Source organism: Sciurus carolinensis, chromosome 6 (assembly GCF_902686445.1).
Source record: "Sciurus carolinensis chromosome 6, mSciCar1.2, whole genome shotgun sequence".
Classification (NCBI taxonomy): Eukaryota; Metazoa; Chordata; class Mammalia; order Rodentia; family Sciuridae; genus Sciurus; species Sciurus carolinensis.
Window position 1 is genome coordinate 147772731 of NC_062218.1, and position 26646 is coordinate 147799376.

General features: G+C 34.3%; 1 protein-coding gene across 2 annotated transcripts in view; it reads right to left on the bottom strand.

Moving 5' to 3' along the window:
- Window positions 1–275: 275 nt before the first annotated feature.
- Window positions 276–26646, bottom strand: part of Rnf145 (ring finger protein 145) — a 38688-nt gene continuing 12317 nt past the window's right edge. For both annotated transcript variants that reach the window (XM_047555410.1, XM_047555411.1), the window contains 8 exons: window positions 20735–20826; window positions 15597–15832; window positions 13032–13207; window positions 9680–9820; window positions 7106–7288; window positions 5362–5509; window positions 4067–4423; window positions 276–1879 (listed from right to left, as the gene is read on the bottom strand). In XM_047555410.1, coding sequence (XP_047411366.1) covers window positions 1514–1879; window positions 4067–4423; window positions 5362–5509; window positions 7106–7288; window positions 9680–9820; window positions 13032–13207; window positions 15597–15832; window positions 20735–20826 — 1699 coding nt within the window. In that variant the 3' untranslated portion in view covers window positions 276–1513. The remainder of the gene's footprint in view (window positions 1880–4066; window positions 4424–5361; window positions 5510–7105; window positions 7289–9679; window positions 9821–13031; window positions 13208–15596; window positions 15833–20734; window positions 20827–26646) is intronic.

The following is a 26646-nucleotide window of genomic DNA, read 5'->3' on the forward strand; positions in this document are numbered from 1 at the left end:
CAACCACCTGCAAAGAACTGAAATGCATGTTCTCAGGCACCTCAAAAGGCTGATTCAGGTGTCTGAAGTAGGGATCAGATGTTTCTTGTGCAGAGCTGTTTGCTGCCAGTAGTGTATAAGATTCAATGTTCTCAAGGAGTTTTGCATTCACAGGGCAATTAGGAGACATGAACATACACACATACAGACACACACACAAAGTCAAGCTAAATAAAAACAGAACCTCCTGAGAAGAGAATTTCAATAAAACATTATAGCAATAATACAAAACACAGTTATCTTCAAATTTAAATTTATTAAGACATTCAGCTATGTCTGTCAGTCTACATCCAAATTTGCTACTAAAAATAAAATAAAGTCACATCCCACATTAGGAATACCGAGTCTGAAAAACACTTTTTGAGCCAAGCCTATTGTATAAATAAATGACTAGTTTCTTTTCATATCAAAATTCCCATAAAAAATTACATTCCCCCCTCCCCAGTTCTACCTGTAGCCATGATGAATGTAAAAATTTAAATATGACACATCCTTGTCAAAGAAAAGGTGCAAAGTCTATTAACAGCTTTAAAAGTGGCATTTGCAGAGTGTGATCATACAGTTATGTACTCATTCCCAAAGTGCAAATATTGCCATAATTTAACACTGTTTTAATTCAATTGCAAGAATTAAACATTACACAGGATTGAGAAGTACACTCAGGGCCTTTATCAGTGCCCTAAAGCCCCTCCCACTTTGGCTTCCATCACTAAAGCGGACTCCAAAGTGTTCATTAGAGTTTTAGTTTACTTCACACAGCCAACAAAGTATACAATATATTAACAAAAGTTCCATATACATCAAAATAATGAAGACTCCATCATGAAGTTCAAGAGTCTCAGGTTACGTGAATGCACCCGCCAGGCCCAACACCCACCCACCCCTTCCCTAAAGCACATCTGAAGTATGAGCGTGCTTCGATCTTTGAATACAATCAATGCTTCTACATCTTTGATTTAATTGCAGTGCTGTACAAAACTAAATAATCCCCTGACTGAGTTCCAATCAACTGAGGGAAAAGAGGGTGGAGAAAAAGGGCTGGCCACCACTCAGACTTCGTAACATGAACGACCCCTTCCCGGGGAAGCGCCAGTTCCACTCTGCCTGCTTCTTCCCGTGCTGTCCTCATGCTCTTTATCACTTCTCCTTAGCCCCCTCCAAACACTCAAATCTGATTTCATTTAATGCCTCACGTATTAGGGGCTGTTCCTGAAGATGCTGAGGTTGAATTTTCTTGGCAAACCTCTACAGAACATCAATATAGAACATATAAATACATTTTGATTAGCATACATTGCATTCAAGGGGATGAAAGCAGGGGTCTCCACTGAGTGCGCTTCCTGGAGTAGATCCTTGGAATGTTAGTTTCCTGCCTGATCATTTCACACATTCACTCCTTTGATCCAAGCACAAAGTTCATCTTGAGCCAGCTTCTCCAGGGTACTGAAGCAGAATACCCACCACCTCCTTTCCTCTAGGTTGACTCAGTGGGACATGCTTCATCTTTCACACTCTGAGGACACTCTTTGGGGTCAACTGCCCCTTCCTGGCTATCTGATCTTCTGGTGATGAGCTCACTACTGTCCCCAGAACCTTCCTGTATCCTGGTTCCTGGAGAATGCTCGTGGTCTGCAGGCTCAGTATCTTCCTGAAGCATGACATTTTGCTCAGCTCCAGCATGAGGCTGTGCAGCCAGCTCTGTCCCTGATCCAGGAAGCTGAGAGGAGTTTTTGAGGTGGCAGTGGCAGAGAGGGCAGGTCTCCTGGACATACAGCCATTTCTTAAGACAGCCTGCGTGGAAGAAATGACTGCAAGGTGTGATCACAGCAGATTTCATGTCCTGAAAGAGGGGCCAAAAAGGTAGCTCATAAACGTCTAGCATCCAAACTCTCTGGTGCTACCCCCAAAAGTTCTGGTTCCAATATTTCTTTATAACACAAACAGAAAATCTGCAATACAGATCTTAGGAAAAAAACTCATTTTAGTAATAATGCTGTTGCTATCAGAGACCCCCTTATAAACATAAGAACTACTGGCTAAGTAATTAAAAACAAAACAAAACAAAAACAAAAACGAGGAAGAAAATACCTACATAACTAGGTGTGCCTAAGTATGAAATGCAAGAGTTACACAACTGTAGCAGTATGATTACTTGAGCCACTGGTATGACTCAAGTATAATTATAACCTCAGAAAATCTGATGAAGACAGGACTTTTACCACAGTTATGCTACAACACAGCTGAAGAGATTACTCCAGGATGAGATTATTTGCAAGGAGAGACAAAAATCAGCCACAGAACACCAGGGTATTGGCAAGGAAGTGGCAATCTCATTTGACCCAGTTTTCAAGGTTTGGTCTGTATAAGTCAGCATTCCTCAACTTGCATCAGAGTCACTTGCTATCAACACATTCTAGGGCTGTCCCAGACCCACCAAATTAGGATATTTGAAGATGGGATTCACAAATCTATAGTTATAATAAGCCTCCCAAGTGACTTTTACACACCCCTGTTTGATAACCAATGGAGTAAGGAGTGGCATACTTTGCATGAATATTCCTTGCCATAAGATGTATTTGGGGAGGGAAGCCTTAGTACACAAAGTTAAAATTGTAATAATATACATTTGGTGAATACGCATTAATTTTGTTCGAAGTCCCAAACAAGAAGTGATTATCCCAGAAATTCCTTGCCAAGAACTGGTAACACCTGGGAGTCAACTTTTAAGCAGAAAGCCATCCAAAGAAAAGCAGCCAGCTGGGAAGCTAAGCAATTCTACTTTTATTTTCCATGTGATATCAGCAGGTAGTTCTAGCACCTCAAAAAAAGTGATGTGACAACAGGAAATACAAAAAGAGGACTCTTGAATCCCTGGATGGAATATTTAGACATCGGCTGCTGAAGCTGATGTGCCCTGAACCCGTTTATAAGGTGCTCTGCTCTGAGTGCATAAGGCTACGTGGCACAAAAGAGCTGGAGACCACTTTAACAGCAAACAGAACTAAGACAATGGCAAGTAGACTTGGAAGGGAGCTACATTACTCCTCGGTTCCCTTAAATGCAACAATCACCTGGCGAACAATGTTTTGCTAGAATCCGCAAGTATGTTTTAATCATATTTTTTAAAAGTGGTAGGTATATTTTACTATGAGAAAAATATTCTAGGTAGCTTTAAGCACACACAAAAACGCAGCCCTCCTACTCTATCGAGGTAGCCCTAGAGAAAGAACATTCCCTGTGTACTCTGACATGATCCAGCAGACACTCTTTAAGAGTGATTTTAAGTGGAATACAGTTTCTACTGTTGATCGTGATTTTTATCCCACTCCAACATGCAGCTTTAGTAGTGAACTGCCACCAGTCCCCCTCCTGCACAGGTGACTGGTGACTAAAAGTAGGCCTTTTTAAAAAATTTCCAAGGTGATTTAAGTATTTAATTTGTAACTGAAGGCGATCGTCAGCTCTCTAAAGTGTGTGTGCCAAAGACGGGAGGCAGGTCAGCTTCAGAGGTTCACCAAGGGTGGCCTCCACCATCCCCCCACCTCCCACAAACACTTGCACCTCTCTGATACCTAGGAACCCACAGACGAGCAGTCTCTACCCAGGTTACGTCCATGAACACTCCTTCCCCACCTCGGGAATAGAAGGATGAGTCAGAATCTTGACACACCACTTTTCAGAAGTTGCTGACTCCTGATCGATCGTATACATCTGGTAGTACATGTGTGTGTGTGTATGTGTATTCAGGAGTAAATATAAAATACACCTGACCTGTTTTTCCTTTATTTATGGGTGAGCAATAATGTTGAAAACAATGATAATTAGAATGGGAGGGACTAAATTAAAAGTTTAATTTTAAAATAAAATGGAAATACTTTATCAGGTCTTTAATAATTTTAGAGGCACATTTTTTTAACCCAGGAATTAATGCTACCTGGAAATTTAATTTGTATTTGGTTAACGTGGTTGCAGTCCCAAAGTGCATGATGTCTGATCCACCCAAGTGGATCCCTACTGAGTGAGTTACCTGATAACAGATGGCACAGATATCATTGTGTTTCTCAAGCTGCTCTTTTGTAGCAATGGGTAATGATTTAATCTTATTCACAGCATCCCGGCGGAGAAGAAAGCTCTTCCAGCCTAGCTGGGCCCGAAGCCACACATTATAGTAGGAATGGATGAAGATGATCATGGAGCCCATCACAGTCCACTCTCCAAAGATGGTCTCTGAGACACCATAGGCCACCACACAGAGGGCCACGAGAAACTCCAGCAGGCGGTAAGTGCCATTCACGTAGTAGATGACATCGTCCATGTTTTCCACTGGCTCTTTTCTGAATTCCTCAACCATAAATAAGACATAAATAAAAAGTGTTCCCAGAACCTGGAAAAAAAATGTATATGAACACTAAGAAACTTTTTTCATAAGCTTTAAATATCAACACATTCTTAGTTCTTTTTGGATGTCATATTTAAAATCTAAAGAGAAGTTTCCAGGGGAAAAATAAATACAATCTATAAAGGAGACATTGGTGTAATTAAATGTGGGTGATCTTGTAAATCATGTATGAGATAACAAAAAGTCACACCTTCAGACATAACTTTCCTAAAACAATGAGTAATCAGTCTTCTCTAACTCATCCATCATCTATCTTAATTCTCATTCTGTAGTCATTCCTCTTACTAAGATCTCAAAAAAAAAATTTACTTTTACAAGGAACAATGAATAAATCCTTACTGCTGATATTATATTCTCTTCTGCTTCTCACTGAGCCAGCAGCAAATTTCACCTTTAAGTTACAATAAGCCTGTGATTTCTAGAACAATATTGTTTGTGTCTGTATCTGTGTGTATAAAGTATATATTGTATTCTCTGTGTGTGATATACTGTATCATGTATATTTATTTATATATATATATATATATATATATATATATATATATCATGAAACTATGGGTATTTCAAGTATTTGATTTAAAAAATCTACTCCAAACAAGCTTGAAAATATTTTAATATTTTATGGTTATCAATTTCAGATTTACATAACAACTCTGTATCATACCATTTTCATAATAAGAAACAAAGTCTTAATTACTTTAATAAAAAAAATACAGTGAGATAGACAGATCTATTTAGCATTGTTACAACCTGCCTTCTAACTCCTATAGTCAAAGAAATGTAATGTGTTCTAGTAAAGACAGTGGGAAGTGATCACAGAAATAAGCCATTTGAAGTCACTAATCTCAAAAAAGCTTAATTCATTTTCGGGGAGGAAAAATAAGGAAATCACTTATTACATAGTTAATTAATATTAGGCTTACCTGAAGAGAGGTGAGAATACTACTGGAAATGATGATAAGAAGCCAAAAATCCATGTGGAAAAACTGGCAAATCATATAAGCCATATATGCAGGGAATACCAGTAAAAATAAACAAAGGCTTACAGCACGGAAGTGTTTCCACAAACTCCTAGAGGAAGATGGCACATGTTTTTCTCAGTTCTTCTTGAGTCATGTGTTACATTTTTCTCATAATTTTTCCCTTTTGTTGTTTCAAAAAGTACTAATAGGTGGATGTGGACAGTATTCTCCTAAGACCATAGGTAATGGGAAAAAGGACAGAACCTAACTGATGATTCCGATTTTCCTCCCACAGCCAAGAGGGCGGCCCCTTGGCTGCTGGCAGCTTGAGTAATAACACATACACAAGCTCAAATTAGCAGCCCCAGGCACTTGCAGAAGCCTCTTAGTTTGCTCCTTTTTCTCTCAATTCCTCTGCATTTGATTTCAGAGGAGGAGGCCAGCAGGGAGGCTAGTTGAGCATCCTGGGAAGACCAGAGTTGGTTGTGCTGGTTCTTACTGTAGTGGAATTATGAATTGTTGTTATTTCTTCCTTTCTCTTTTCTAAGCTTTCTATAACATTCTATCAGTTTCATTTTCCAGAGATGCCAAAATACTAACCATAGGTAGGTCAAAACAACCTACTTTTTAAGTTATTAAATGGCTATTTTACTGAGCTCATTCTTGAGTTCATCATCTTAAATGCTTCTATGGAGAAACCTTAAACCTTGAAAACAAATCTCAAGTAACTATATTATTAAGTATGAAGATTAAGATTATCTGAAATATATCCAAGAGCTTTGAGCTTTTAAATTGGTTCTCTCAGCCATCCTACCATTAGAGATAATTTTACAGAACATTTGGCAATGTGCATTATGGGGATACAAAGATAAATCTGATGAACTATAATTAAAATGCTACACTAGAATGTTTTAGAAATCTACTGTCACAACTCTCCCTCCCAAAAGACTGCCTGCTCCAAGCAATAATTTCAGATGTATTTCTATAATCAACTAATAAATTATTAAAATGTGGCTGGAATTCTGGAAAAAAAAATAGTGACCCTGATTTTAAGTAACTCCCTACATAATTTCCTTTCATAAATTACAACTACCAAAAATTTTATCTTTAAAGAACTGATTGAGTTTTATTCCTTATGAAAATTTCTGTAATACAAGATGTACACGAATCTATTAATTTCATTTGGTCCCATAAGGTGTCAAGAATTCCCACTATAACCTCAGTAAGTTGCAACTGTCTAAAAGGTTCTTATTTCATAAATACCCATCTTTATGATTATCTGACAGCCTTTTTTTTCTCTCCATAACCTGCATTTTTCTTAATGCTTGCCTCCTTTAAATAGCATTACACAGAATAAAATTACATAATATTCACTATATTTACTGGACTATATATGTTCCATTTTTAATTTTAAAACTGGACAAATATAAAAAGTACTGAATTTCTCTGAAGAATTGATTTATAATTTTATAGTCTCTAATGGGACTTTCAACTACAGAAATCTTGAGGAGGAAAAAACAGATTATAAAAGTCAAACAAAACATTTTATATTGGAAAAATAAAATAATTATTGAATTAACCTAAGCTAATGCCAGTTATGTATTCATTTTCCATCTTTAACATTCTCTAAGTCTTCTGATAACAAAGTCATGGAAAGATGTTGTAAGAACTGAGTTAAATCAAAGAATATTAGGAAGTTACTTACTTATCTCTAGATGCTCCCAGCGCCAGAACAATAGGATCTGCAATCTCTAACATAGATTGCAGGATAGAAGCTACAACAATGAAGAGGATAATACTGAGCAGGAATGCCCGGTGAACCACCTGTAGCTCTATCAACCCAGTCTGCACCGCCAGAATCAACAGTGTCACTCCTTCTGTCATGCCCCTAAAAAAGCAGTCATTTTCAGAAGTAAATAATGTGAATCTCATTTAAATCCAAAGACTCAAAATGTTGTTACATATTTTGTGAATTAATTCAGACAATTCAGACTAAAAACCTGACTGGTAATGTACAGTAACTTCACAGCATATAACATGAACGTTAAATGCATAAGCATGTAATGTACTCCCCCCCCACATGTGCAAAAGCGGACTAGCTACTATCAGCATACAATGAAGGAAAAAGAGCAACTTTCAAGATTAATAATTTTTCTAACCAGACTTTGTTAATGAATTATTTACTTCTGACACTCTTAGATATCCACTATCAATTACACCTATGAATCAAACCTATGTACATCATGAGCCACACCCTGATTATAAAAGAAAAAATATTGATAAATGTTTTCAAACTCTTCCAGAGGGAAACATCTCTTTCAAAAGAAGACCAAAGGGCCAGATAAACACAAATACTTTTTGAAATTTAATCTCCATAAAAATATGATATATGTAAAAGTCATAAAAATTTTTATTCTATTGACTTGGTTTATAAAGAACTCTCAGAAATAAATGAAAAATGAGCAAAGGATGGGTGCAGCTTCTAAAACTACACATTAGCAAATATTTCAAAGTATGATGACATGAAGGAGTGACAAAAATGTGAAAGTGAGCATACTAATGTTGAGATAGACAAAATCCTCCTGGAGAAAAACTGCTAATGAATCTAAATATACACAAAATCTTACTGATATAATTTTTCTCTATGGATATACTAGAAAATAATATGTATGTCTAAAGGAAAATCCAGTGAATAGGGAAACATTTTCTGTGACACCATGGGATGCACTCAACAAAATTAAGAATCTGAAACACTCTGCAGGACAAACACTTAGGGTCTTCAACACATAAAGGAGGTGGGGTACACAGAGATATCAGGGACCTAACTATTAAATGAGACCTAAGAGACAACTAACCAATTGAAATATGGGTCTTATTTGGATCTTGAGTTGAGCAAAACAATGGGACCTAAATATTAAATGAGACCTAAGAGACAACTAACCAACTGAAATATGGGTCTTATTTGGATCTTGAGTTGAGCAAAACAAAAAATAATTAGGGGCTGGGACTGTAGCTCAGAGGCAGAACACTTGCCTAGCATGTGAGGCACTGGGTTCAATCCCTAGCACCACATAAAAATGAATAAATAAAATAAAGGCATTCTGTCCTTAAAAAAAAAAAAAAAAAAATTTAAAAAATAATTAGGAAAATTTAAACAACTAGTTATTTGATATCAAGGAATTCTTTTATTAGGAATGATTATTCTGTTGCAGTTATGCTTTTCAAAAGATTTACAGATTGAAATATTTAGGGAAAAAATGATATTATCTCCAAACAATCACATATAGGGGACCATGGGTTGGGGGCAGGCTGGGGAGAGCTGACTGCAGTATGAGAATGGAAATGGGCAATGAGCATGTTGGGTTAATTTTATTATTATCTCAAGTTTGTTGGTTTAAAATTTTCCTCATTAGAGATTTTAAAAGAGAAAAAGATGCACAGATGCTCAAAGCAGTATTATTTTCTAATAGCAAAACAACAAAAAAAGAGGTAACAATGAACCAAAGAACTATATACATAGATGTACTTTTCCAGATCAAATTTTTTAAAATATCCATCTAGAGCTGTTTTCTTTGGGGATAGGAAATGGGAAGTAGGGGAAAGGAGCCATCCCTTTCCATCTTGTACCTTGTAAATTATATGAATTTTCTAAACTTCTACATGAGTTATTTTTCTTCCTTGTTCCCTTTACCAGAACCACCCCCTTTTTTCCATTTTAAAGTTGCTGGCTGGGACAAGCAGGAAGATTATGAATAATAAATATTTAAAGATTTTAAGAAGAGGCTATAAAAATAAATGAAGGCTTCTGAGAAGAGTTTATATAAACTCATAAATGAAAAACATTACATTCATAAATGAAGGTAACAGAAATTATGAGAAGTTCTGTAAACAGATTTCTCAATACCCAATCTTAGTGATTTAACAGCAAAACGTAGTATTCAAATTATGTAAGTTCTAAAAAAAAAAAAATTAAGAAAGTATCAAACACAGAATGAGATTTGACTAGGACTACACTGAAACTTTCAAAGGGAAAATAGCTTTCAAAAATCATAAAGCAATCTAGAAAAGGAAAAGTGTCCAAAATTCATTGTATTATACACACAATTAAAATACATTACATGGGGATTTAGTTATTTATTCACAGCATTTAAATCTAAATGTCTTAACTCATCAAGAAAAACTCCTCAAAATTCCATTTCTTCTAAAATCCATCAACCAAAGCAATTCATCGTTACTTCTTCAAGCTATGTTGCTAAACATATTCAAGAAAAGAACTTACCTGTTCATGGCAGGGTCATTCATGAAAGCTCGGTAACCCTGCAAGTAAAACTTGCAGAGTGTCAGAACACCCAAAGCAACAAAAGAAACCGTGAAGACCAAACCCAAAAGAGAGTAAGGAGTGCTGCAGCATTCAGCAATGCTGGAAAAGAACAGGACACAGTAACAGATGTGAATTTTCTATTTAGATTAAAAACATTTTCAGTCTTTAAATAACCACCAAGCTTGATTAGATCCTCATTAAATCACCTCAAAACAAAATCTGAGATGAAATCACCCTATCACTCTATAAATACTTTAAATCATATTATTGTATTCAAAATTACATCTTTTCTACCTCTTTGGCAAATATCCAGTACATGGCACCCTATCTGAAACAAGGTCTTTATTTTTCCTTAATTAGCTATCACCTCCTTCAAATGCAATAAAATTCAAAGAGCTTAAATCCTGTTCAAACCTTAAGAAACATATAATTAGCTACTGGTAAGTACTCAAAAGAAACTTGTACTTTTGCCCATTGTTCCATCTGAAAAATGTTGGCTGTTCAAAATGTTCAGAGTATACCGCGGATAGGATCACTTGTTACCACTCTTCACTTGACCAAATGGCTCAGAGGAAGGGCCTTCTGGCAACTCACAAACCCTCTTAACTACAACAGTATCAAACATACTACCAGTGTCTCAAGTTTTAATTTAATTTAGGTTTAGTTAAATGAATTTTTTAAAGGATAATTTCATAAGCATAAAGAATAAAGCGTAAGAATAAAGTCTAAGACAATTTTAAAATAATTTTAGTACCAATTTTTAACATAAAAGTTTGCTGTGAAACCACTTATAAAGACAACCTTTCATTTAGCATATCAGATATCAATTTAGGTACATATTATAAATAAATGTTATGAACTACTATGTAATAATGAGTTAGATTTAGCATTTGCTCAGCACCTACATATAATTTCACACTCACACACACACACAAACACAAAGAATTTCAGAAAATTTCATTTGTATGCATGAGAAATTCATTTAGGTAAATCAAGGCCTATCATTTACTGTGTAGCTCCACACTTATACATGTTTGTTTTTCCCTAAACGATTGCTTATAAGTTGTTTTTTATGTGAAAGCATGTAATGTTATTATAGACCTATGTACATTATAATGAGAAAAAGGGTGTCTGATTTTCTGCTAGCAGCCAAAATATCCACTAGTCATGGTGGTTGATATAGCTAAAATAATAATTTCATGACATTTGTACAAATCTGAATTTCTGAATTTGACATTTTCTTCCCAGAAATCATTATATAATGTTTAAACAAATTGTTCATAATTTGTTAATATGAGAATCACTATTCTATTCCCATGTTCATATTTAGAAACATCTTTTACACCCGAACTGTATGATTTAATTACACATGCAAGAGGAGCACACTCTTCTCTTACTTCAGAAAACAACGTGGCGCTATTTTTCAAAAGACATCATACTAAAGAATTCAAAAGGTTTCAAACTGAGCTTTGGGGGAAGTGAAAGAAGGGAAATTTACAAAACTTTTCCTCCCTTCTTCAATAAGAGAGACGTTTTAATTGATTTCAGTTTCTATTTTCTGGCAGTAAACAAAACACCGTTTTTTAGTTGCTTGTGTATACTTTTCTGTCTGTTTGGGGTATTCTGATAAACTTCTAATCTTCTTTATGTGAATAAGCTGGTTTGGGGCAAGGAAATACATAAATATAACCTGACACAAAAACATCAAGGACAGAGATAACTCTCAGAGACAGAAATTAAGAAAAAAGAACCAATATGGGAGCATCTCAATTAAAACCAAATCAAAATATTTTCATCTTGAGAAAGGATAATCCATCTTGACTATGTATAGAAAAAGAACAGAGAGAAAAATTATTTTGGTAAGGTATCTAAAAACTCAGCATTATTTTTCTGCTTTGTAAATAAATCCAAATTCATTCAGTTTAGTAACTTGTTAAACCTATTAAAAATAATTGTACTATACATAATTTGATCATGAATTCAAATGGATAATTTGACTTAAAGCATGATGAATTCCAGGTTCCACGTTGCAGTTACTATCTTAACCACAGCTGTATACCTTTTTCTTTTTTTGAATTATTTAAGAGTTCTGCATAAACCCTCATAATATTTATAGAAAAACAAATATTAAATTTATTCAATATAGAACTGGTCATTAAAATGTGTCTGACTTTGACACCACTTATTGCATGCTTATACAAGCTACTTAGAATTTAAAATGTTACTCATTTTCATAAACTACAAATCTGACTTAATACCAGTAAGTTTATCCCACTTATTTTTTAAAACAGATACTGCTCCATCACATTTTTATTGATATTTAGATTTGTATTAATAATTTCTGTCTTAACTGATAAGAAGCTCCTTTAGGACTGTAAATTTGTCTTAAATGTCTCATTACCTATACCACTTAATATACAGTCCTCCATCATACTGGACAGCTGAAAACTAATGGCTCTATTAACTAGAACTCAGAACTTTTACCTGCCTTTATTATTATTATTGCCTTTTAAAATAACAATGAAACAGGGAACCAAGATGTATACCCAGAGTGGAAAAAATGACAAACATGAATGTGGTTTAAGCTCATAGCAAAGACAGGGTGCTAGGAAAAGAACTCAACTGTCATAAGACTTAAAGGAACCCAGTAAATTTTAGAAAAGAAGTCTTATAGAATTCTGTTGGGTTAAATGGTAAAATACTATGACTTATCTGTTTCACCAATTATTTGACACTATGTTAGTTCTGAAGCAAACATTAGAAATATGAGGACACAGAGTATTGAAAAGTCACAGGTTCTGAACTCAGATGGGTTTGAAAGTTAGCTCTATTTCTTTTAACAATGTCATCTTGGGCAAGTTACTCTTGTTAGTTTCCTCAGCTACAAAATGGCAATGACAATAAAGGTAACTATGTCTCCAATTTGTAGGAAAGATTAAATGTGAGAGAAAATATTTGGCAGTGTGATATATTAAATAATAAGTGACTGATTTTTTGGTAACATTTTTCTCTTACTGATCCATAATTTAACTTAAAATTGAAAAAATGCTTTTACACTTTGCTATGTACCTTTCCACAGATCATTTGCTATACTTTAATCCCGAGTACAGCCAAACACACCCTCATGCTTCCATTAGCATACCCCTGGCACTGGTCAGGCCTCCATATCCACTGAATGAAAATCCTATCTTAATCAATTATGAAGTCAAAAAACATGACTTCAAAAAGCAATTTGTAAAACTTATTATTCTTACATCAAAGTGTTCTCTTCCTAAGGTTATATGCAGTATCATTGGCTCTTATTAATTACCTTGTAAGGAAAAGGAAAAGAAGCCTCTCCCGTGATGCAGGCTGATCTCGAGTACTGAAATAGGAGTAAATCTGAAGAGCAAATAAGACGAGCCAGAAAACCATGAAAAGAACAGGGACTACCAGTTGATTCCACAAGGACATTCCCAAGGCTAAAAGGCCATATACCTCCACTACCTGAATAAGAAAATAAGACAGGAAAACATTTTTCATCACCCTCAATAGATACTTTTAAGCACTTAAAAGAGTTTAATCTGAAGTACTTAGAGTAAAAATTACAATTTTTTTTTATAGGACTATTTCAGTTAAATTTCTTTAAAGTTAGCTCTCTACATAGTAAATCATATGTTTATAAAAATTTACTCATTTTGTAATATTATTAACATTTCACACACCATCTGATGGCAACAGAAAACTGCCCTAATGGCTCAAGGGTAAGGTCAAAATACCCCAAGAGGTAGTTTGAGGAGGCTTGGCAAACACTTGTATTTAATCAAAATAATCAGAACTAGCATGAATAATGCAATAGTGATTGAGGGGTTAGGAGAAAGAGAATCAGGAAAAAATCATTTTCAGGGTTTACTCAGGAATGTCATAGATGAGAAGTAGTTCAGTGGAAGACAAAATACTTACTCACTGGAAAAATTTACTTTATTGCAGAACAAAGGTAAACAGCAAGCCTTTTCCCCAGATGAATAGATTCTCCTTGATCCTACTGGGTATTCACTCATCAACCATAGTTCTCAATCTTGTTTGCCAAATGCATTAATACCAGGAAAAGGGCACACCTTTAGAATCTCAATGATCTGCTATAACTCAATAAATTCATTTTCCAATTATAAAACAATCTCTAATGGAACTGATTAGCAAGAATCAATTGCCAGAATCTGATTCAATCTAAGATCATAGTTGTAACCAAGTTTCTGTGTAGTTACTAAGCCAGGGACCAGACCCTGGAAACCCAGTAGGGTTCTGCCAGACAGTCTACAAAATCCTACTTCAGCAGCCAACTGATCTTGCCAGCATCTCTCAGTGTGACAACAGGATGTTTCAAAAAGGTATAAAGAGCTTTAGATATAGTGACTTTGGATTTTTAATTTTATATTTTTTCATCAGTAAAGTAGTTCTTTTTCTACAGCCTAGCCACAATTAATTTCTACTTTTCCCAACTAGAAAACATTCTTAAAGTAAACTGCTTGACTAGATATAAAATTATGATTAGAGGCAAGCGGATTATTAAGAGGTAGAAAGTACATTTTCTCTTTTCCATTCCAGGAACAGACCACTAAAAAAGCCTGATACTACATTTCTTGCTCATCCAATTCTTCCGAAGTCACAAATTTCATAACCTAAAATTTATTTTCAACTACTACACCTGGTGATACATAAATCTTATGGCAACCAAGGGAGTACACATAACATTGAAAAAATGGAGACTTTGTCTTAAGGGTATTACATATTTAATAGTCAATAAGGGTTTATTAAATATCTCCTGCTTATCAAACTAGAATAGAGCCACAAGATGAAATTTTTAAAAGTACAGTTCCTAAACTTGTCATTATCACTCAGAATACAACTACAACCCCCCTTAGAAAGCATCTCTATACTGAGCATGGAAATAATCTCCTCCTCTTTGAAATATATACTTCTGGGAAACCATCCAAGTTAATCATCGTGTAAGACAAAGAAGGAAGATAAAGAGTCAGACTTCGGCCGAGAGCACAGGAAATTTTTTCTTAAAGATTTGTCACTGGGGCACAAGAGAGCAGCTCTGTCAGTAGTTAGTATGGTCAATCTAAGAGCTTCCTATACCTTCTGGTCATATACACAGTCAAGAGGCAGAAGAGAATAATCATGTTAAAACATGTTTTTCATACCAGTCAGGTTTAAGATCTATTTTATTCACTGAAACTAAAAATTAAATCAAAAGACATTTATCTCCCAAAGTGTATAGCTTGTGTCTGGGAGTAAATTTTTTTTAGAGCAAAGGTGTTAAAAAAAAAGAAGGGAAAGACTATTGCAACAGACATTTTATGTTGGCAAAGTTAGCTCCTATACTGTATCCAATGAAATCCATTCATAATATAACCCACAACTATTTAACTTTTCACTTTAAAAATATTAAATAAAGTGAAGGAACTATAGTAACAGCAGGAATATAATCAGGAAAAAAAACTGGGATTTGACTTCTAGATATGTGATTCTGTATTATTTTTTACTTCAGTACAACAACTAACACATACGTCTGCCTGGCACTGAATTCACTTAAATTTCATAGCAACTCTATGAGGAAAATATGTTATTAACTCCATTTTACAGACAGTGAAGATAAGTGATTATCCCAAGGTTATACAATTGGTAACAGCAGCTCTAGGATATAAACCCAGTCTGTTTTCAGACAATCGTTTCTCTTTACCATCTCAACAGAACTTCTAGGAATTTCAGATGTTCCTAAATGAGCTGAAAATAGTCACTTTTTTGAAGGTTCAAAAAAGAATGTTAGCGTAACTATGAGATCTTTTAATGTTTATGTAAAATTTTATCTACCTGTGTATGAAAATCTTACCTGAACCAATTCTCTGTATGCAGACTTAGCAAGGTTATAAGGTACTAAAAGATTAGAGCCAAGAAAATAAAGAACTTCCAATCCAGTAAAAATCATAGCAAATTTGTTGATAATAACAATAGTCTCCAGTGGAACAAGGCAGAGTCGTGCTAGCAGAGGAAGCATATGAGCTGAAAAGAGCCAAATCTGCTTCGTTTTCATGACACAGGAACATAAAGTACATACCACCAACTGACCTAAAAGAGGGGATAAGAATGCATTTAATTTTGAGTATTTGGTATTCATAGAGAAAACATACTACTGATAATGATGGTAACGCAGCTTTTAGCAAAGTACAGATCTACTGAATAATATTTTAAATCAAATTTTAACTTCACCTGATAATTACATATTCACATGTAGTATGAATGCTGAAAACTAATTCACTTGGGCTGATTTGATAAAAGCAACATAAATTTCCACTGGTCTTCATGACATTTCTGATTGCATTTACAACATGGAGAAAGTTCTTTAAGATGCAGAATTCAATATTATAATAATTCAGTTGCTACTGTTCATAGTTTTAAATCCTTTTCCAAATGTAACTCAATATTTAACTGTTCGGGACTAAAGGTAAAACATAAAACCTGAGAGATATACTTACTTGTCCAAGATTACACTACTTTTGAGATTTTTTAAAAACTTTAATTAAAAATTAAAGATTAATTATTTTTACGGTACCACAAAAACCTCCCAAAAAACTCAACCATGCAAATTAAAACTGAAAAGTTTAAACAGATTTTTCTCTCATGATTATAACATAAAGTTAGAATTACAGAGATACAAAAAGGGAAAGTTTGACCTCTATGAATACCCTAATTTATTAAATGAAGTATTGTATACGTAAAGCTTTAGCACTGTATCTGAACCTAGCAAGTACTCGGAAGTTAGCTCTTCATAGTACAAATTACATTTCTACATTTATTTTATGCAATAATTATATAGAGATAACAGTGGACAAACTACTTCACAATCAATATTTTTCACTTAACACACTGTACATCACTCCATGCTAATATACATGGTTATTTTTTAAAGTTGTATGATATATTAAATAATGCATGTGGAAAAATATTAGCACTTGGCCTTTTCCTAATATTTCAATGAAATGCTTTATATAAATAAGCTGTAACACCATTATACATTTATGATATCCTTGCATAGGCTTACTACTTGGGTCACATTTCCTAACACTGTCTTAAGCTAAATTCCTAAAAGTGGAATTATTGAATCAAAAGAAACATTTTTTTAAGGATTTTAATACATACTGTCAGACTGTCCTCCAAAAACAAGTTATCTAGTATACAAGGTGCCCATTTTCTTACTGGTTTGCTCATAGTGAATATAATTTAGAGGGGAGAAAACAACAAATATTTTCTGGGGTTTTCGAATACACATTTTTTGATTATCAATAGAATTGAACATTACCAACAAGTATATAAAAACAATTGCAATTATTTGGTGAAATTTTATTCACATTCTTTACTTATTTATATGGCTCCCCCTATTCAAGATTATACAAGTACTGACATTGTTTTTTAGAAAACTTTAACTGAAAAATTAATACATTTTGAATTTATTTTGGAGTAAGAGAGTAAGTAAAGATCTAAGTTTGTTCTTTCCAGATGTTCAGGTCATTGTCTCAAAACTAGTTATTAGAATCATCCATTATTTTCTTTTTAATTTGAAATGTTACTTCAGTATACTCCAAAATTCTTTACATATTTGGGATTGTGTAGGAACTTGCCATTTTTCTTTCCAGTGATATACTCTGGTAACAGTGGCACCTTGTTCCATTTCAGTGAATGAACAAGTCCCTCATTGCTCTTTTCACAATTTCTTGAGAATTCTTAAACATATTATTTTCCAGATTAATTTAAAAACCACTTACTCATATTCTCTTCCTTGCCAATGAAAAGCAAAACAAAATTTGGAGATTTATGTTTGTGCTCTATCCATAGAAAAATACACAAATAGCAACAATTTCTACACAAGGCTAAACATCTTTAACAATTTAATGTGTTACAGAACACGTGTTATTTTCTCCTTCAAAGCATTAGTATTTCCCCCTCTAACAACTAGTATTCAAATATGAACAATATAAAGGTTTAGAAAAGAGAAAAACTCAGAAAGAAACAAGAGGTAAGGTCACCAAAAGAGAAAGATGTCAACATGATTTTATAAGATAGAAAGCAGAGAGGAGATCACTTACTGTGTTTTTAGCTAGGCCTCCTCCCCTTAACCTGGAGAAGACTGAAGTTTGCTTTTTGAAGATGCAAAAACTGAAGCTCCTAGACACTATACGCAACCCATAACAGAGGTGAGGTGCCCAGTTGAAAATAAAAGGCTATACCTCAAGAGATGAGATCTCTTTAGATCCCAAAGCATTGCTGTTAAATTTATTATTCCGTTCTCAGCAGTCAGTTTGAGCCACTGCCAGCTGCCTCCCCTGTTTAAAACAGTCCTGAGAAAGTTGACCAATCCAAGTAAAAGAATTACAAAGACTGACACTGGGGGTACCTGCCTTAAAAGGCCAGTGCTACATGATCACCCACAATGGAACACACCTGCTGGCAAGCCCGAAATTCCAACAACTTAGTAATTCCCTTTAACACAATGATAGGTTGAGGATGCCTAGACATTTAAGTAAAACTTAACAGTTTAATCAGTCCCAAATGTAGGCTTGGCAGTGGTATTATATTTCTTTTCTTTTTTTTTTTTTTTTTTTTTTTTAATATCCCGAGGTCATTCTAATACAGGTTTGAGAAACACTGGTTTTTCAGGAAAGACAAAGACCAAAAGGAACAATCTTCAAGACCTCAAGGAAATGACGAGAATGCAAGTAGCAAAAGGAAGTCTCAAATAAAAATAATACCTTCAAAAATATAAATTGTACACCTAAGAAATAAAGACTACCATGGTAAAAGCATTCAAGGGAAACAAGCTCTTAGATATGAAAATTACATAACAAAAATTAAAATACAACAACAAAAGGGCAAGAAGATAAAAGTTGGGAAATCTTAGAAAATAAACCTGCCCCCCAGCCAAAAGGAGAGGGGGGGACAACCAGCTCAAAAGGAGGAAAATACAACAGTAAGAAAATTAAGGGCCCAATGTAGGAGGTCCAAATCCAATTAACAGGATTTATAGAAAGGAAGAAAAGACAAAACAGCAGGGAAGAAACTATCAGAGTTGAAGGAAGAGGCGTCTGGGGAAGGATACAGAGAAGGGAGGGGAGTGATGCAGGAGAGCAGAGTTCCATCATAAAATTGTGGTATAGTTTGATGATTAAAAATAATTGTATTTCTTTGATTAAAAAATTAAAAATTAGTTAAAACTGAAAGAGAGGCTTGGAAGAAATGTTTTAGTACTAGGAATGGTTAAGAAATTTTCATTCTGGCATAACTTATTGTACTCAGAGCTATGAAAAATTTTCTTGTTCAGAATGATGTAAACTTCTAACCTCTGAAATTCCCAAAAGTCTATGTCAGCAACATATGCAGTGCTCAACTCCAGCGTTACAAGCTTCACTTATCTTCTTTCAGAGAAGAATATGACTCATACGACATATTCTCTTTGAGAGAAGACTACTCATCCTATTTAGGTGAAAGAAGGAAGGAGTCATATTATTAGTGGAATCTCCCCTGGAGCTCCACAAGAGTAAACTGCTTTTTGATGTGCCTGTGCCAACTAGTAATTCTAAATAAGTCAAAATCACAATCTTTGGATTCCAGGATTCTACTAATAGAAATATCTCCAATAAATTTGCAACCCTATGAGATCATGGCACATTCAAAGTATTTTGTTTTTCAGTAAAAGTTTATTGTTGAAATGGAAGAAAAGGAGTAGGAAGTTATTTTAAAATCAGTCAGAAGAAAAATGCCATTTAGTGGTTTATAGACATTATTTTATTTCCTTATTCACTAATCTTAGTTGGGTTGTGACCACAAGCCATTGATTAAGGAAATAATGTCTCACACTTACATTAAGGTACACCCATGACAAAAATTCACAGGCTTTCCAACCTAACAGATATTCCCATAACACAAGGCATTTTCACTCCCCGTCAAAACACTCCTCGGCAGCCAGCTCACTGTTCGACTTCTCTATCACATTAGAATCACAACACAATCCACATAGGTGATTCAAAATTTTCTAAAAGTCTCATTTCAAAAAGCTAACAGAAACAAGTAAAATTAACAATATACTTTAATCAAATACATCCTAAATATTATCATATATACATTCAACTTATTAAAAAATAAAAGACATTTTACAACCTTTTTTGGACTAAGTAGAAACTGTTTGGCACATACAGCACATAGGAATCTGGAAAAGTCACATTTCAAGCACTCAGTAGCCACCCATGGTGAGTTCTAGACAGTGCAGCTTTAGATTCTAAAAGTCTGAATCAGTCCCAGTACTCCCCCACACCACAGAAGACAGGGGCCTCTCCAGATGGTCCACTCTATATGCAAAGGGCTGGAAAGGTATGTCAGAAAACAGTCCTCTCCAAAGAAATCCTTCAAGCTCCAATATTCAGCTTTCTAATACCTTCTACAAGGGTTGGGTTAAAATTCACAAAACAGGTTTTCTGGAACTCTGACATGGTAAGGTCTGGTAGCTCACTTTGGACTGTATTGGGTATTTTTTTTAACCTTAGTCAACACTCCAAATTGTAATGTTCTGCTACTTGAGTGATTCAATTATATCTAAAGTTCTTAATACTTCTGGCAATTTATTTTTGATGACACTGTGATGACTTTGAATACGTAGATTTAAGATGCAGACTTCATTTTCATCTTTCAAATAGTTCTGTTTAAAACTTAAATCTTCCCAAATACTCAAAACACTAAAAAAAACAAGAAACTGAGCTATGAACAATATGATTATAAAAACAAACAAACACCTATTTGTGGGGGGAAAGATTAAGAAAATATGACATTAAACAACTACTGTACTTGGAAAGAATCACCATGAATAACTGAGTTTTTGCATTTATTTTTTAAAGTACACACCAATTTTACCATAAGATACTAAAGAATGCACTCAGACTCATCAGTTCCTACCAACACTTCTAAGTCTTTAACGATACATACCTATTAAGGCAGTGGTAAACCGATTCATGGAGAGAGGTTCTAAATACATTGGTCCCTCATAGGCAGACTCCAGTTCACTCCTAACATAGTCCCTGAAAAAGAAAAATGGTAAGAAGGTATTGGATGAAGAAAAGGAGTAGCTTAATTACAGCATTCTCAAGGACATGTTAATAACTTCCACAGTTAAGAAAAAGTTTAGATACAAAGACTTAAATAGGGATGGTTGGGTGCACTTGGTGCATGCCAGTAATCCCAGCAGCTCAGGAGGCTGAGGAAGGAGAATCAGGAGTTTTAAGTCAGCCTCAGCAACTCAGTGAGAACTTGTCTCTAACATAAAATATGAAAAAGGGGATGGGGATGTGGTTCAGTGTTTAAGTGAATCTGGGTTCAATTTCCGGCACCAAAACAACCAGAATTTATAGGAAAAGCCTCATGTCTTCCAAGCACTTGGAAACAGGTTCAATTTACTCAAACTGAGTCTTACTATACAAAGAAGGCTGCCAAAGTTCCACAATGTGTGATTTCCCTTTTCCCATGCCCTTATTCAATATTTTGTGCCCAATAAAAAGTTAGTTGAAACATCATCCCTACTATGAAAATACCTAATAAACTGTAAATTTCCCCTTTTGTTACTTCCACTATCACCTCTTATTTCCCCCAAAGTGCCCCCCCCAATATATTTTATTAGTTACAGAAAAAAACAAAAACTAATTGGAAAACTAAACCACAGCAGGACAATCCTTAAAAATTGTTATTTTCAGGCTGGGAATGTAATTCGGTAGTACAAAAAATATTTCTTTTTAAATTTATTTCATTTAACATGTGATTACTGAGAAAGAGTAAGTGGTAATAGAAGAGTCATTTACACTCTGAGAAAACATAGACAGGAAGCATAAAAAGGGAGAATTTATTTTGTTATAAGGAAGTTGAGTAGTATTATGGAAAATAGTTAAGTTCTTTTGGCATCAAAGGAGGGAAATTTATGTAAAAAAATTCCTCCCTCTTTTCTTCAACTGTTGAATGTATTATTCATTGTACTTTAAAATAATCTGAATGTTTTGAGTATTTCTGAACAAACTCAAATTCATTATTTTTTCCATGAAAGTACTTCCTGTTAGGCAATCAAGTTAAATTCCTTTAGCATAGCATAGCCAAACAAGGAATGCCCCTTACATAATCAAACAGCTGAGTACTGATAAAAATTGAAAATTTAAAACTAAAATACATATTTTTTAAAGAATAGGAACAGTTTTGGGGATGATTATAAAAGTCGGTGACTGAGTAAGCTCCACGGGTGATTTAACAATTCTCTATATCACTCTCTAAGGACTATTTCTGACATTAATATATTCAGTCTCTCAAGAAGAATATATATCCAGACTCTCAAGAATAATAATTTCAATGCAGTATTTGCCAACCAGGAGAAATTCTGCCTTGGAAGGGACATCTTGTACTATCCGGAAACATTTCTGGTTATCACAACTGGGGGGAGGAGAAAAGGAAGCTACTGGGACCTAGTAGTAAAAGCCAAAGATGCTGCTAAACATTCTACAATGCACATGACATTTCCCCAGAACTAAGAACTGTCTGGTGTCAAATGTCAGTCGTACAGTGGCTGAGTAACTCTTATGTCTATGCAAAGAACAGATACATTCCTGATTATTATAGGTAATCACCAATAAAATTACTATGTTTTATACAGTTCTGAGAAAGAATTGAAAATCATGAAGTTTAAAATAAAATACCATGTTTACAAAGTGTTTGAAACACTCTTAAGGAAATAAATTTATATTTTAGAGAGTGAGTCCCAGAACTACCTAGGCCTCTAAAGCCAAAGTAATTTATTTCTAGCCACACCATATCCCTATCTAATAGATCAGTTTAAAAAAGGGACAGGAAAATCCCACAAAGACAGAAAGTGGTTGCCAGGGGCTAGAAGAGGAGGAAGTAGAACTAACTGTTTAATGAATAACAGGTTTTATTTTAAAATGTTTCAGAGTTAGATAAAGGTGATAGCTATGTAAATGTACTACTATATGTCACCTTAATGGTCAATTTTACAGTACGTTAATTTCATCTCAATTAAGAAGCATCAATGCAAGAGCCCTATCCTCAAGGGGAAAGCCAAAAGGTGCCCCAAAGGGGCTCTCATCCCAGGAGCTCTCGGCGGGGGCAAAGGAGACTGCAGAGAGGAGCTCCCTGCCATGTTTCTCGCCTATTTGATTCTGTCATATTACAGATGTTTTATAATATAACTCAGCAAACTCAACAATATTCTGGAATTTATTCTTATTGAGACGTGTTAACTATTTTGTACTATTTCAAAGCCTTCTTTAGCTTCTTTTTAAAAGTTTGTCTTTAGAGTTTCTTAAACTCTAAATCACTTAACAAAATTTCTAAGGAAAATTAATATGCTCTGCACACTTTTTTAAGTTGTAAAGAAATTGTTGTACATAATATATTGCTAACACTCTGTTAGGCCCTATGGATACTACAATAGGAAAAACACAGTACCTGCTGTGGTAAGGTTTACTAACTAGGAGCAGCATTTACCTTTACCATTATTTAGTCACACTGTGAAAACTGCAGTTGTGACAACCAAATCATGTCCCTAGACTTTGTTTTCTGGGAGGACAAAACTGTCCTTAGCTGAGAATCATTACTATAAATAAAGAAATCATTCAATTAATCTGTTTATATTTTCAACTTTTAATTTTGATAGAAATAAAATTGACTAAATATCTGAGAGGCCAGAAAGAAGCTAAAGAGAGAAACAAGAAGTCAAAATAACTTAAATAAACCCTGTGTAGATGAACAATTCAGTTGCTAGCACAGTGCTAAAAGCACAGTAGGTATGTGTTTGTGCACATAAAAAACTTAGTAAGTATTGGTATTTGAACATCTTAGCATCTGGAATCTTTTGTACTGAGTGATGCTTTGTTTGTACACATTGCAAAAGATAAATTGGAGAGCCTCTACTTTGTTTTGTGCAAAAGATTAGGTTTCCTTGGACTTAACATCTTTTGAAAGCTTCTCATAAGTGGCCAGGATGTACAGATTGTTCCTAGGTTGTTCAGGGACTTAGATTGCTTAAGAGACGGTTGTATAAAGGTTTTGAATCAGTTGATGGAATAGTGAGCTCCTAGGTTTTGTTGTTTAACTTTTTAACCCATGAACTTTTTCATAGCAAGAATCTTTCTAATTGCAAGCTACATATTTGAGGTCTTTTTCACACATCTTACACAGTCTTTATGCTCCCGGCTTCAGTTAAAAAATAAGAGGCTATCACAGGGGAATGGAAAAGTTTCCAAGTGTTTATTAGTGCTTAGGACTGATTGTCAGTAGTCCACAAATTGCACAAATGAAAAAAGAACTTCAAGAAGGAAAGGATTTTATAGAGTTATAAGTAGAAGGGGCTTGTATTTAGAATATATAAAGAATTTCTACAACTGAACAATAAAAAAAACCCAATTAAATAATAGACAATGAATACTGAATAAAATGAATGAAAAATGAATTAAAATTTTCCAAATGGTAAATGAAAATATGAAAGGAGGCTTGACATCATTAGCCAAAAGTAATGAAAATCAAAAGAACAATGAAACACCTCTTCATATTCACTATTCACTATGATGACTTTATTAAAAATGACAAGACACCAATAAATGTTGACAAGGCTATAGAAAAAATGGAGCTCACAAACAAGTGAGGCCCTAAAAAATGAGGTCCTGTCTCTAAATAAAATATAAATAGGGCTGGGAATACGGCTCAGTGGCTAAGTACCCCCGAATTCAATCCCCAGTACCAAGAAAAATTAACAACAACAAAAAAGAGTCTGGCAGTTCTTAAAAAGTTAAATATAGAGTCCATAAAATACTAAAATTCCACTGCAAGGAAAATGCCCAAGGAAAATTAAAAAACACACATCCACACAAAAATGCCTATAACATTATTCATAACAGCCAAAAAGTAGAAACCCAAGTGTCCATTAATAGATGAATGGGTAAACAAAATGCAGCATATCCATACAACCGACTATAATTGGGACAGAAAAATAAAGTACTGATACATGTTAGAATATGGATGAACCTTGCTAAATGAAAGAACCAAGTACAAAGGACCATGTTTAGTACAATCCAATGTATATAAAATATCCAAAATAAGCTAATTGAAGAGACAGAAAATAAGACTAATGGTTGCCTACAGCTGGGAACAGGAGAGTGGTGGGAAATGGGAGTGTGTTAATGGATACGGGGGTTTCCTGATGGGGCAGTAAAAATCTAAAATCAATTGTGGTGATAGTTTGCACAACTCTGCAAACACTCTAAAAACCAAAAAGCCATATGCAATAAAGGGGTATGTAAATTGTATCTTAATAAAAAAGCTGTTATTTTAAAAAAAAAGGAAGGTCAGTTATTAAGCTGTCCTACGAAATCTGAACTATTAATATTTTTAAAATTAAGTCCTCCAACCTCAATATCCTATAAATGTGGCAAGTTCAAACTTCAATATTTATTAAAAGTGACACGTTATGAATTATTCAAGGATAGCATGTCTTTGATAACCTTTTGTGAGAAAGCACTATACAGTATAAATTATACTGAAGAAAAATACTAAAATGTGCCATATTTTGAAATTCATTCACTTAACATCAAAACTCTAACAGAAGTACTATCTACAGTGCCAAAGAAGTAATTTGCTGAGGTAACATATTTACCAAGTAGTAAAACTAACCCTAAAACTAATTGTCTTTCCACTAATCATGCTACCTCCCAAAGAGGACTGAAGTTAAGAATCAGAAAACCTACATTCAAGTTAAAGTCTAGGACTGTCCCTTCTCAGCTGCTGGCCTACTTCACTGTTTCATCTGTAAATACCAAAGGATTATAGTGAGGATCAAAATGAAATATGAAGTATTTTCACCCACTCAAATATTATTAAAATTCTTTTTATTGCTTATTTTAATTTTTTAATAATGAAAATAAATTTCAAAAACATTCCCATAAACTAAAACAGAAAAATTGAAATTGCCACAAGAATGGTCAGAAAAAGTGCCTTTTTTTTAAACCTCAGAAGCTGCTTTGTGTCCTTACATAATAGAATTTTGACCTCTCTGAAAATGCATGGATTGGTGACATTATAGACAAAAACATAGCTACATGGTTTCAGCCATCACTATACCAATAAATCACATGGAAACAGAAAAATCATGAAGAAAAGGGCAGGTTCATACTTTTTTCAACCAGAATTATAAGTAATAAAAGCAACAGATCTAACGACTCTACTTTCAGCTTTGAGATTCTGATTGATCATCAAAATCAAGATTATTCACTCTAAAAACTTATCATCTTATTATGACTATACCATGGAACACTCTACCCTTTAAAAAATAATTTTTCAAAGATCAATGACACAAAAAAATGCTCACAAAACATTCCTGTGATTAAACACAAGACATAAGAATGAGTGAAAATTCATTAAGTACTTACTGTATGTCAGAAATTGTGCTAAGAAACTTACATGCCTCATCTTACTGAATCTTGCAATAGTCCTTCAAGATAATGTCATTTTATAGGTGAGGAAAATAAGGGTTATCTCTCTGGCAATAGCCAAGGTTACAGAACAGCAAATAAATAACCTAGAATTTGAGTCTACCCAACCAACCACCCACCCATTCACAAACTATGTGAAAAGCTCTTAGGTGCCCAGGCACTCCTTTGCACATTAAAAAGGTAACTCCAGATACTCTACAGATAGAATTTTTGTTTAAGAATGAACAAAATAGTCAGTCCTGGCCCTTGGTCTAGTAAAGTTCTATGGAAATGCTATAGGAAAGGACTTAATTGTTTTCGTGAGGGAGTCAACCTGAGGACATCAATGTATAACACAGTGGAACTCAGCTTGAGTTGAAC